Source organism: Chrysemys picta, chromosome 12, assembly GCF_011386835.1.
Source record: "Chrysemys picta bellii isolate R12L10 chromosome 12, ASM1138683v2, whole genome shotgun sequence".
Taxonomy (NCBI): Eukaryota; Metazoa; Chordata; order Testudines; family Emydidae; genus Chrysemys; species Chrysemys picta.
Window position 1 is genome coordinate 31,396,197 of NC_088802.1, and position 13,152 is coordinate 31,409,348.

A 13,152-nucleotide genomic window follows, 5' to 3' on the forward strand; every position below is an offset into this window, starting at 1 on the left:
TTGATGCCAAGTGTCCCTGCAAGATTAACCTTTTATTTCCCACAGGTCTTCTCCCAAATAATAACTCTTCTACACAGGCTAAATAAAGGAGGCCAGAACAGAGATCAGACCTATGTCTTTCCATTTATTTGTATCAGCTAATATACATCTACCCTGACTGCAGACATCCATATTGCATGGGAGACCTCTGCAGTCACACTCTGGGACCTCAGTCCTCCGATTTCTGTAGATAAATAAATAAAGATACTTTAGAAGTTACTGGGATAATGGAATTGCCAGAGGGGCTAGAATCTCAACATGATTTTAAGTGTGCAGTTAGGGGCAACAATGTGCAAAACTGCAGGCAAAGAAACAATGATTTCCAGGCCTGCAGCATGAGAGGAGGGGTCTATAGGCAGATCCTTGCTGAAGGCAAAGCAGCTTGAGGATTTACAGCAGCTGACCAGCCCCATGTATTTTGAGTGCTCTCTGTCCCTTAGATTGGCTGACATGGCACAGCAGATTGCCACAGTACAGATGAGCCAGTCCACCAGAAGCCCAGTGAGGTCCCAGAGGCAGCAGGGAATGCAATTTAGCTTGGTGCTTCCTGGGGAAAAGTATATAGTGGCTCCCTCTAGTGGGAGTGGCAGGATGTGGGTCAGTGAAATGCCACACAGCTACTAGTGTAGGTGCCTGCTGAAGGACTCATTTATGTGGCTTTTGGGGCTCATGTCTCGCCTTCAGCAAATGTGCTCCCCATGCTGGGGTGAGATAAACAGTCCCTGATGGAGAACGGGCAGAAGAGCCTCACTGTCCACAGCACCCCCAGTTCTCTTGGTGGCCAGTTTTTAGTCTCTTTAATATGGGCTCCATTGATTTTGTACATTGCTAGTCTATTTATCTGAATGGCTGGTGGCATTAGGTCAAATGTCTTACTGAAGTCCAGTATATTCCATGGGCACAGTCCCCTCTACCAACCAGCAAACCTTGAGAGCATGACAAAGAGCATTAATTCATTTGACAGGAATTATTTGCCATCAAACCAGATTGATTGGCATTAATTACATCACACAGTCAGATTCCAAGGCCAGACCGGACCACTGTGACCTCCTGTATAGTGCAGGCCCCAGGACTTCCCCGAATTAATGCCTGCTTGAACTAGAGCAGAGCTATTAGAAAAACAGCCAATCTTGATTTTAAAATGGCCAGTGATGGAGAATCCACCACAACCCTTGGTAAGTTGTTCCAATGGTTAATTACCCTTATTGTTAAAAATGTTCGTCTTATTTCCAATTGGAATTTGTCTACTTTCAACTACCAGCTGTTGGATCGTGTTAGACCTTTCTCTGCTAGACTGAAGAGGCTGTTAGACTGGGATCAAGTCACCCCTAAACTTTCTCTTTGTTTTGCTAAGTCGTTCTTCATTGATTGAATCCAGTATGAGCCTTTCCATGATCTTGCTCAGGATTGATGCCAGACTAACTGATAGTTATCCCAGGTCAACCCTGTGGCAGGGTGCAATATGTCAGTACCAAACTATAAACTCCATGTTGTATTTTCTGTTGAATACAAGTACAATGATAATAATAAATGTGCAACGACAGCTGCTTGAATTGCATTCCAGACAGGAGCCCTGATCCCAGAGAGTGCCTGACACCTCAGTGGAGGACTATCACTGGGAATGACTCTCCCCTACTTGCGCATTGCATCGAACAATGATTTTCTCTGCAGGTGAGGGAGGGGGCTACAGTGTGGCAGGGAAGTACATGGCAAGGAGACAGAGACTCTATGAGCAGGGTGCTGGCTGCTCCTAGCAGAGGGCCACCCGTTGCACCATGTAGGGGGACGTGCAGGAGAAAGCGGGCTGGAGGAGCTCTGAAAAGGTGACAAATCTTGAGCTGGGAGAAGGGGTGAGATCAGGATGGGGGGGAGGACACGTCTCAGGGCTTTGTTATTTTCAGAGGTCTGTAACTCTGAAGTGCTTTCAGAGTGAAGTCACTGTGAATAAAAAATTTTGAGTCCTGTGATCACCTTGCTTCCAATGTCGCGGCTCTTGGCCCGCAGCTTGTTGACCTGGGATTCAGCGATGTTGGCTCGTTCCTCAGCCTCCTCCAACTCGTGCTGGGCCTTACGACACCGCGACAGGTGGGTGTTGGCCTGCTCCTCCTGTAGAGCCAAACAGTGCTGTCAGCACCCACACACCCCCAGCACCGTCAGCACCATGTCCTCCCAGGGCCCTCAGTACCCGGGCCCTGTCCAGCACCATCAGTGTCTGTGCCCTACCCAGTGCCATCTCCGCCTGCACCCCACCCGGCACTGTCAGCACCATATCTCACAAAGCACCCTCAGCTAATGCCATGTGTACCTGCACTGTCCTGCCCAGCACCATCCTTAGCCTCTGTTTGCCAGAAGCTGGGAATGGGTGACAGGGGATGGATCACTTGATGATTGCCTGTTCAGTTAATTCCCTCTGGGGCACCTGGCATTGGCCACTGTCGGAAGACCAGATACTGGGCTAGATGGACCTTTGATCTGAGTGTGGCCATTCTTATGTTCTTATCAACTCCCACACCCTGCCTAGTGCCCTCTGCCTACCCCATCTGCACTCACATTCTGCCCCATACAATCACCACCCACACCTGACCCAGCACCAGCAGCGCCCTGCCATGCCACACCCAGCCCCTTGCCAGCAGCAACCACCCCACTCAGCATCAGCAATGCCCTGCCATGCCATCTCCAGCACAATCAACCCATGCCCCACCCAGCACCAAGCCTCAGAGAATGCCACAGCCCTCCTAGCACCCTGCACAGCACTGTGCCCCACACAGCCCTGCCAGCTAGTTACACTTCCCTGTGTAGATATGCCCTAAGTCTGTAAGCCGTTAGGAATTTAGGCGGAGATTTCCAAAACTGCCAGGGGATTTGGATCCCTGCCCCCCCATTCCATCCACATGAAAGGATTTGGGTGTCCTGAGGCCTAGGCAGCTTTGAAAATCTTTGCTCAGCAGATTGGCGGATCCTGCACTCACGGCCTCCTCAGCTTGTCTCTTGTAGGCTTTCACTTTCAGCTGCAGTTTGTCTACCAAGTCCTGGAGCCGGACAACATTCTTCTTGTCTTCTTCAGACTGCAGGGAATGCAATAGTAATATGGTCAGGCTGGGGAGGCCAGTGTCTGGGATGTGCTTGGAAAGCAGCAGAGCTTCAATGAGAGCGGAGGTTCCCAGTGGTACCTGGTAAGTGATTTCCTTGAGCCGCCTTTCGTATTTGCGTACCCCTTTAATGGCCTCTATGCCTCGCTTCTGCTCAGCATCCAGCTCATTTTCCAGCTCCTGAACCTAAGCACAGTAAGACGGTGAAGAGAGCAATCAGCAAAGGGAAGAACTGCATGTGCATAACGGCCCTGGGCCCTGATGGCCAAGGTGTGGGTAGGAGACGCCTGATGTGCCTGTGGATGGGCCAGGAAACTTGTTGACTCCAAGTGAATCCTCTGGCCATTGCTCTGGGGCATGGGGACCAATGGGTTGTGGCCCAGTCACAAGCCCTTATTAGCAGCAGCATGAGTTACTCAGTGCCACGCCTGCTGGCACCTTACAGCCAAAGACAGCGATGTGCCCATGGCTCTACTGCAGCTAGGGAGGGGAGGGAGCAGGGGGGCAAGGTGTTGTCAGGGAGAGCTCAGGCTGTATTTGCCTCTTTCACTCGGGTTTTGCCACCACATTGCAGCTGAATGGGATACGTATGTTCCACAAGACACAAGAAAAAAAGCAAACGCCAAGTCCAGGCACACTGGATAAGCAGTCCCTGCTCAAGGGCCTAGGCACATCCCCATGAGAGACCTCCATGGCCCCATGCCAGCTTGAGATGGGATTCACATGATCTCCCCCCAAGATCCATCTGCGTGGCTGTCGAGTGCCACCCCACCCCTCTGGGCATGCTGGAGCACCATGCCCGAGATTAGGAGTCCCTAGCACCAAGTGAGCTGGGGTTCACCCCAGAGGAGGAACAATTCAGCCCCTACCCACCCAAGCAGAGGCCTCTATGAGGCCTGCCACCACCACCTTAGCACAGCCATGATGGAGTGGCCATAGTGAGGGACCCCCACAGAAACCTCAAACCCAGTCCGTCCCCTTCCCCAAACTCTGTCCAACCCTGATCCCCAAATCTCCAAACTGGCCCACCCCTAATCCCCAAACCCAGCCTGATCCCCAAACGCCCAAATCCAGCCCAGCCCCAACCCCAGTCCCTCCAAACTCAGCTCAGCCCCAAACCCAGGCCCCAATCCCCAAACCACCAAACCCAGTCCCCGCAATCCAGCCCTGCCCCAATCCCCAAATTCAGCCTGGCTCTGTTCCCCAAATCCAGCCTGGCCCCGATGTCTGAACACAGCCATACTCTGGCCTCCAGTTTCTGGATTTGCTTCTTGCCACCCTTCAATGCCAGCTGCTCTGCCTCATCCAGACGGAGCTGCAGGTCCTTCACCGTCTGGTCCAGGTTTTTCTTCATCCTCTCCAGGTGGGCACTGGTGTCCTGCTCCTTCTTCAGCTCCTCCGCCATCATGGCCGCCTAGTTAGGTGCACAGTCCTATTAATGAGCATCGTCTCTGTGCTGCTGAGGCCATCATTGGGAGCTCTGTGTCTATATTCATGCTCTCTTCCCAGGACCCAGCTCCTCACAGAAACCATCCCCACAGGGAGGATAAAGCCTCAGCCAGTGAGCCTGGCCATGCTAAGGGGACTCATGCACTGACAGCCATGGTGGTTCTGCTCCTCCACAGGACAAGCACAGCGGAGACAGTATCAGCTTCCCAAATGCTACCTCACCAGTGCCTGGAGAAGGGAGTTCAGCCATGTGACTCATGCAGACCTTGGCCTCTCTGTTGAGATGCCTGCAAAGCAGCCAGTTAGCGCTAGTTGTGGAGGGCACCTGGCTGCTAGGAAGTGCAATTAAGTAAAACACAAGAGATGGGGCCAGAACTAACCTGGATCCAAACAGCCCTGAGCACTGTGGTGGTTCTCATCGGGGCTCAGGGCTGAAATTCATAGCTCAGGCTCTTTTGCAATCCACCCCATGAAAATCATCCAGCTGTGGAGACCAGGTCATGGTCTGCACTGGGGCCACGTGAGCAGCATCTCACCAAGCAACATGGCAGGACAAAACTGAGTGAGGGGCCTAGGGGCTGACACGGGGCAGTCCCCTTAATTTGTGGCAATGGTATGCCGGGCTCATCTGATTCCTGTGGGCTTAGTCTGGCTGAATGCTGCCAGCAGCGTGGGAGGTGCAGGAGGACAGAGAGGAGAAATGAGAGGGAGCAGGATGGCAAAGACGGGGTTGGCACCCTGACTCCTCAAGGCCCGAGGAGGGTTGCACAGAACAGCTGCTCATTGTGGCCCAGAGGCAGCAGGCTGGAGCGCTGGAATGCAGCTCCAGGTCTTGGACAGTGGGAGCCATTTGGGCACCAAAACTGGCAGAGCACCTGCTGCCCTGTGTCATGTAGTAAGGTCAGCCATCACTCCTGGCTCCAGGATTCCTTCCTGGGAAAGACCTGAAAGAGAGCTAGTTGGCACAGGCTTCATCCCTGAGTGCCCCCCCCCCAAATCTCCACTACTGTACAGAGAGGGCCAAAGTTGTTATTGCACCTCACCCCACCCCGCTCCTTTCCTAGCAAACAGAAGTGAGAGTTGGATGCAAGCAGCAGAACTCACATCTGTAATTGCTTTCTTGGCTTTCTCCTCTGCGTTTCTCGCCTCCTGAATGGTATCATCTACTTCACTCTGCAACTGAGACATGTCTGCTTCCAGCTTCTTCTTGGTGTTGATGAGGCTAGTGTTCTGTTGGCACATTGGAAGACAAGTCATCCCACCCACATTTCAAGACAATCCCACCTGCCTATTGAGAAGGGTGGGAGAAAGTACCTGGGAGTGCAGGAGCTGCACTCGCTCACTGGCATCTGTCAGCTCCTGCTCGGACACTTTCCGGGCTCGCTCTGTCTGCTCCAGAGCTGCTCGCATCTCCTCCAGTTCAGTCAGCATCAGGTTATTTCGACGCTCCACGATAGCCAGCTGCTCCTTCAGGTCCTCATTCCCTCTAAGAGCATCGTCCAGCTGGAGCTGGGAATCCTTTGGGGTGAAACACACAGTAAGACTCACAGCTAAACAAGGTAAGGTCCATGGTAAGGTACAAGAACAAACTCTACTGGTGCCCACCTTGAGCTGTCCCTGCCCATTCCGAAAGTGCTTCTGTGTCTCTACAGCCAGGCGGTTGGCATGGCCCAGCTGGATCTCCATTTCATTCAGATCCCCCTCCATCTTCTTCTTTAGCCTCAGGGCTTCATTTCTGCTCCTGATCTCAGCGTCCAGGGTGCTCTGCATGGATTCCACCACCCGCTGGTGATTCCTCTTCAGCTGCTCAAGTTCCTCATCCTTCTCTGCAATCTTCCTGTCAATATCTAACTTCACCTGGGTCATCTCCATCTGGACACGCAGGATCTTTCCCTCTTCATGTTCCAATGAGCCCTAGTGGGGTTAAGAGAACATTGCTTGTCTCCGTGCAGTGCCCCAATAAACCTCCCAATCAATCTCCTATGGCAGTGTGGAACCACAGACACAAACTGCTTTGCCAGGCATTGGAACAGTCTCCAAGGAAGTAGTTGAAGCCTAGTTACTTGGGACATTTAGAACTGGACTGGACAGAGCACTGAAGTACAAAATGTTATTCTCAGACCAAGTACTTCACTGAGCCTGAGCTGAGCGTGTGTCAGTAACTTAGAGGTAAACTCCTCCCAAGAACATCCCCGGCATCCCAAAGCTAGGGCATTCAGAGATAAGATTAGAAAGTATGAAATACACAGATAAGGCAGCCAAGCTCCCAGCATGAGGAAAGCAGATGCTCATCTCCCCTCCACATCTGCATATAGTTAATGTCAAACCTCAACTCCCATTTAGTGACAAGAGACCCAGGGAGCTCACAAGCTGTCTCTCCTCTCCCACTTTCTGCCTCCTGTGAAAGGTCTGACCAGAAACGCTCCTGCCGCCTTCCCATCCCCAGAGCAAGAGCTAAGGCCTGTGCATGTCTGAACAGCACACACTGCCCAGTGCAGATGCATGTATCAGACCATGCACAGCTCCATGGGTGCTCATTAAAGCACACTGCTCCCTGCATGCTCTAAAGTCTGGGAGTCCCTGCACACTGAACAAGGTGTGGACCACAAGTCTTTCCCCGCTCATTACTCAATGAGGGGGAAAGAGAATAACAGAAAATGTGGAAATGGCGGAAGTGCTAAATGACTTTTTTGTTTCAGTTTTCACCAAAAAGTTTAGTAGCGATTGGATGTCTAACATAATGAACGCCAGTGACAATGAGGTAGGATCTCTTGATTTTAGCAAGGCTTTTGACACAGTTCTACATGACATTCTCATAAGCAAACTAGGGAAATGTGGTCTAGATGAAATTACTGTACGGTGGGTGGAAAACTGGTTGAACAATCTTACTCAAAGAGAAGTTATCAATGGTTTGCTGTCAAACTGCAGGGATGTATCTGGTGAGGTTCTACAAATGTCAGCCCTGGGTCTGAGACTAGTCAATATTTTCATTAATGACTGATAATGGAGTGGAAAGTATGCTTATAAAATTTGCAGGTGACACCAAGCTGGGAGGGTTGCTAACACTTTGGAGGACAGGATTAGATTTCACACAAGCCTTGACAAATTGGAGAATTGGTCTGAAATCAACAAGATGAAATTCATTAAAGACAAGTGCAAAGTACTTCACATAGGAAGGACTACTCAAATGTAGAGCTACAAAATGGGGACTAACTGGCTGAAAAGAACAATGTGATGCATTTGCAAAAATGGCAAATGTCATTCTGGGGTTTATTAACAAGTGTGTCATATGTAAGACGTGGGAGGTAATTGTCCTGCTCTACTTGGCACTGGTGAGGCCTCAGCAGCAGTGCTGTGTCCAGTTCTGGGTGCCGCAATTTAGGAAAGATGTGGACAAACCGGAAGAGTCCAGAAGAGAGCAACAAAAATGATAAAAGTTAAAAAAACTGGTCTTGAGAAAAGAAAATGGAGGGGGCACCTGATAATAGTTTTCAAATATGTTCACAGCTCTTATAAAGAGAATGGTGATAAATTGTTCTCCATGCCCACGAAGGTAGGATAAGATGTAATCAGTTTAATCTGCAGCAAGGGAGGTTTAGGACACAGTCTGACTGGAAGGACAGTTAAGCTCTGGAATAGGCTTTCAAGGAAGGTTGTGGAATCCCTGTCAGAGGATTTTAAGAACAGGGTAGACAATCACCTGTCAGGGATAATCTGGGTATACTAGGTCCTGCCTCAGCACGGGGCCTGGACTAGATGACCTCTTGAGGTCACTTCCAGACCTATATTTCTATTATATAAAATGAGCCTGTCTTACTCTGGAACTGACATTGCCGCCTAGCAGTCAGCAGTGCTGCACTGGTTGTGGGTAAGAGGGAATTGTCTAAGCTATTCTGTCCTGTTCAGGTTCTTACACTGCACTCCTCATGGTGGGATCTGAGGAGGGAAGGGATACATCACCACCAGGTCTCTTGCGTCTCTAATGTGCCTGAATTACATAAATGCTTATCCAGGATACTTGCCTCTGCTTCTTCTAAGGCTGATTGCAGGTCTGACTTTTCCTTCTCAATTTGTTTCTTTGCTTTTTCCAGTTCATGATTCGTTTTGCCAGTTTCGGCGATCTGTTCAGTGAGGTCTGAAATCTCTTCTGCAACACAGAAAATGGACAATCTGCCTCCTGCCCGCCAATGAGTCACATTAGGAATAAGGCTGGATGGGATAGGAACACTGGGGGTTACGAGGAGATTTATAGATTATAAAGCCAGAAGGGACCACTGTGATTTTCTAGTCTGAGCTCCTGTATAACACAGGTCATAGCACTTCCTTGAATTAATTCTTGGCTGAATGAGAGCAGATCTTTAAAGAAACATCCAGTCTTGATTTAAAAATTGCCAGTGATAGAAAATCCACCTTGATAAGTTGTTCCAGTGATTAGTTACGCTCATTGTTAAAAATTTACACCTTCTTTCCTGTCTGAATTTGTCTGGCTTCCACTTCCAGCCATTGGATCTTGTTATCCCTTTCTCTGCTAGATTGAAGAGCCCATTATGAATTATTTGTTCCCCATGTAGGTACTTACAGACTGTAATCAAATCATCCCTTCACCTTCTCTTTGTTAAACTAAATAGATTAGGCTCCTGGAGTCTATCATTATAAGGCAGGTTTTCCAATCCTGTAATCATTCTTATACCTCTTCTCTGAACCCCCTCCAATTTATCAATATCCTTCTTGAATTGTCGGCACCAGAACTGAACACAGTATTCCAATAGTGGTTGCATCAGTGCCAAATATAGAGGTAATACAGCTTCCTTACTCCAACTTGAGATACTCCTATTTATACTTCCCAGGATCATATTAGCCAAGTAGTTTCCCCTGCATTATCCTGTTTGCAGATATTTTGCTTTAAAAATGGCACCCTCCACACGGCATGACCTTGCACATGTATGATATGTGCGAGGTCACACTGCACGGGGGGCCCCATTCTGTAGAGCAAAATGGCATCCTCCATGTGGCATGACCTCACACATATGGTGTGTGTGAGTTGGGAACTAATGCATTAGCCCTTTTGGCCACAGACATCACACTGGGAGTTCATGTTCAAGTGATTAGCCCCATGACCCCCAAATCTTTCCAGAGTCACTGCTTCCCCATTCTGATCGTATGACCTGCATTCATTGTTCCTAGACATATGACCTTACATTTGGCTGCATCAAAATGCGTATTGTGGTGGCACTCAGGTCACAAGGTGTATTCAACCAATATTGTAACAGCACGTATGAACATGCACAGTTTTACGGTGGGATTTTGGGACCAGCTGGATTGGAGGAGGTTATGATTGCTGGGCTGGTAGGAGTAGGCAATGCTCTGGAGGCGCAGGCAGGAGCATGGAGATGGCTCTGTGAATTTGAGGTGGGTCTCAAAAGGCCAGGCACTAGACTTACGTTGCAGGTTCTTGTTCTCCCGTTTGACTGTCTCAAACTGGTCGAGCACCTCCTCATAGGCATTCTTCATCCTGAAGATCTCTGCGCTCAGGGAACGGGATTCCCTCTGGGCAGCCTCCAGTTCGGACTGGCTCTCCTGGTATTTCTGCTTCCATTCTGCCAGGACCTGCGGAATGAGAATCAGCTTGTAGTGGGAGAACATGGTGCTTTGTGACTCTTGTGTAGTACACAGGATGTGACGGAGTTGCAGACACAGCTCTTGCCACAGCCCTGCAGATGACCCATTTGATGTGCCCTGCTTTTAAGAGCTTTTTCATTATAACTCTCACTCTGGCTGCCTCCTCACTGGCAGCTGGTTACATACTATCTCCATCCAGCCCCAACGAATCTCACAAGGACCTCAGGAAGGAGTGCAGCATTATGGGAGTCCTGCTAGAGTCAGACTATGAACTTTTGTTTTGCAGTAGAGGCCACTGGTCCCTTGCATGAGCTTGCACTGTCATTTGGGGGAATCTGCATCGATTCTTTCAGTAGTTCTACTAAGTGGCAGTGAAGAATGAGAAATGCAGACGTTTCCCCAGGCACCACTCTTCTGAGCAGCAAGGGTGGGGCGTGAAGGATTTGGCTCGGGATCCCTGGTGTTTAGCAGCCTCTCTCCTATAATGAAAAGGCTCCATTTAAAAGCATTGTGAATACTGGACATAGAAAGTCCCATAGGGGTTAACTTTGTCTCCCTTGTTGCTCATTGTGCATGAAGCTATCGAAAGACCAGCTAGGGCACCATAGTCTGATTTGTCAGCAGTTCATTGACAATATCCAGGCTTAGATCAGCCATGGAGGCTGCCCCAGCAGTGTCTTACTGTCTGCTCAGCATCGCAGACTGATGTGGAATTTGGTGTGAATAAACCAAGCCAATAAACTGCTGTAATGGGGAAACCCTGGCACCCAAATCCAAGAGCTTTCCTGGAATGGGAGAGGGGACAGCGCTTTTGTGCTTCTGATGAGCCCCCTCCCATCTCTCAGCAGCTCCAGGCCGGGTGCATAAACAAAAGACCTAGAAGACACATTCAGTAGAAGGGTCTTTCGTCCTGTAAGTGAATGCTAAACTGTATTATACTGTTTAGTCACTAGGTGGCGCGATGTGTAACAAACCTTATTTAAGCTCGCAAGTGCCATTCCTAGCAGTTCTCTAAAGGATTTTATAGTGAACACATCTGGTGAATCTCTCTGGGAAGGAACTAAGGAAGCTCTGTAGTCAGTCCGTATCTGGTACAGAAGCCTGACCTGTTAGTAGCAGCCCTGTAACCTACTGTGCACAGGGTGTACATGACATGATGTCAGAAGTAAACTAGAACCAGAGGAGAACAGAAACAGAAGGAAAACAGCACCAAAGGCTGAAGGATTTCATCACCATGCCATTCTTCAATGTCTCAGAGAACTTCAGCGTTGACAAACCTTCACAATGGATGGAGTGGAAGCCGTATTTTGCATTGCTATAAAACTCCATAAGGAAATGAGATATTCAGGTATCTCTTAATGTAGGCTATGAAGTAAACACAGAATATCTTTAAGCCTTTTATCTTTACTAAAGACAGTCACAAAGATGGCTATGACAGAGTTTGGGCTATGTTTGATGCACACTTTATACCTCAGAGAAATGCAGTTTATGAAAGAGTACGTTTTCACCAAAGAATTCAGGAACAAAGAGAAAATATTGATTCTTTTATAAGAGCTTTCAACGTGTTGGCTGTAAAGTGTGATTTTTGGTACTGCAAAACATGAAAATATCATACAGGTTATTGGGTTAAGAGACAAGAACCTCTCACAACAATTACAATTAAAGACAGACTTAAATCTACCCACAGCTATACAGAGAGCAAAGCAGTCTGAACTAGTCAAATAACTGAACAAAAGGCAGGAGCAACATGAAAAATCTGAAACTAGCTTAGAAGCTGCATGAGTAAACAGACACAGCATGAGTGCTAAAAGTCATCATTATAAAAGCCCTGAGGCTAAGAGGGACAAATTCCAGGCAAATTACAAAGCCTTTCAGACTAAGTGTACAAGATATACAAGATATAGTGCCCATCTTTAAAAAAGGGAAGAAGGAGAATCTGGGGAACTACACACCAGTCAGCCTCACCTCAGTCCCTGGAAGAATCATGGAGCCAGTCCTCAAGGAATCCATTTTGAAGCATCTGGAGGAGAGGAAGGTGATCAGGAACAGTCAACATGGATTCACCAAGGGCAAGTCATGCCTGACTAATCTGATTGCCTCTATAATGAAATAACTGGCTCTGTGGATATGGAGAAAGCAATGGACGCGGTATACCTTGACTTTAGCAAAGCTTTTGATACAGTCTCCCACAGTATTCTTGCCAGCAAGTTAAAGATGTATGGATTGGATGAATGGACTATAAGGTAGATAGAAAGCTGGCTAGATCGTCAGGCTCAGTGGGTAGTGATCAACAGCTGGATGTCTAGTTGGCAGCTGGTATCAAGTGGAGTGCCTGGGGCCGGTCGATCCTGGGGCCGGTATTGTTCAACATCTTCATTAATGATCTGGATGATGGGATGAATTGCACCCTCAGCAAGTTCACGGATGACACTAAGCTGGGGGGAAAGGTAGATATGCTGCAGGGTAGGGATACGGCTCAGAGTGACCTAGACAAACTGGAGGATTGAGCCAAAACAAATCTGATGAGGTTCAACAAGAACAAGTGCAGAGTCCTGCACTTAGGACTGAAGAATCCTATGCACTGCTACAGGCTGGAGATGGACTGGCTAAATGGCAGCTCTGCAGAAAAGCACCTGGGGATTACAGTGGATGAGAAGCTGGATATGAGTCAACAGTGTGCCCTTGTTGCCAAGAAGGCTAATAGCAAATTGGGCTTCATTAGTAGGAAAATTGCCAGCAGATCGAGGGAAGTGATTATTCCTCTCTATTCAGCACTGGTGAGGCCACATCTGCAGTACTGCATCCAGTTTTGGGCCCCCCACTACAGAAGGGATGTGGACAAATTGGAGAGAGTCCAGCGAAGGGCAATGAAAATGATTAGGGGGCTGGGGCACGTGACTTATGAGGAGAGGCTGAGGGAACGGGCTTATTTAATCTGCAGAAGAGAAGAGTGAGG

General features: G+C 48.7%; 1 protein-coding gene across 1 annotated transcript in view; it reads right to left on the reverse strand.

The window, feature by feature from the left end:
* Positions 1–1,974: 1,974 nt before the first annotated feature.
* LOC101943139 (myosin-13) overlaps positions 1,975–13,152 on the reverse strand; it is a 63,505-nt gene continuing 52,327 nt past the window's right edge. Inside the window, exons 31-39 of the mRNA XM_065562987.1 lie at positions 10,019–10,184; positions 8,600–8,724; positions 6,183–6,491; positions 5,892–6,095; positions 5,682–5,807; positions 4,372–4,542; positions 3,210–3,314; positions 3,009–3,104; positions 1,975–2,145 (exon numbers count right to left, since the gene is read on the reverse strand). Coding sequence (XP_065419059.1) covers positions 1,975–2,145; positions 3,009–3,104; positions 3,210–3,314; positions 4,372–4,542; positions 5,682–5,807; positions 5,892–6,095; positions 6,183–6,491; positions 8,600–8,724; positions 10,019–10,184 — 1,473 coding nt within the window. The remainder of the gene's footprint in view (positions 2,146–3,008; positions 3,105–3,209; positions 3,315–4,371; positions 4,543–5,681; positions 5,808–5,891; positions 6,096–6,182; positions 6,492–8,599; positions 8,725–10,018; positions 10,185–13,152) is intronic.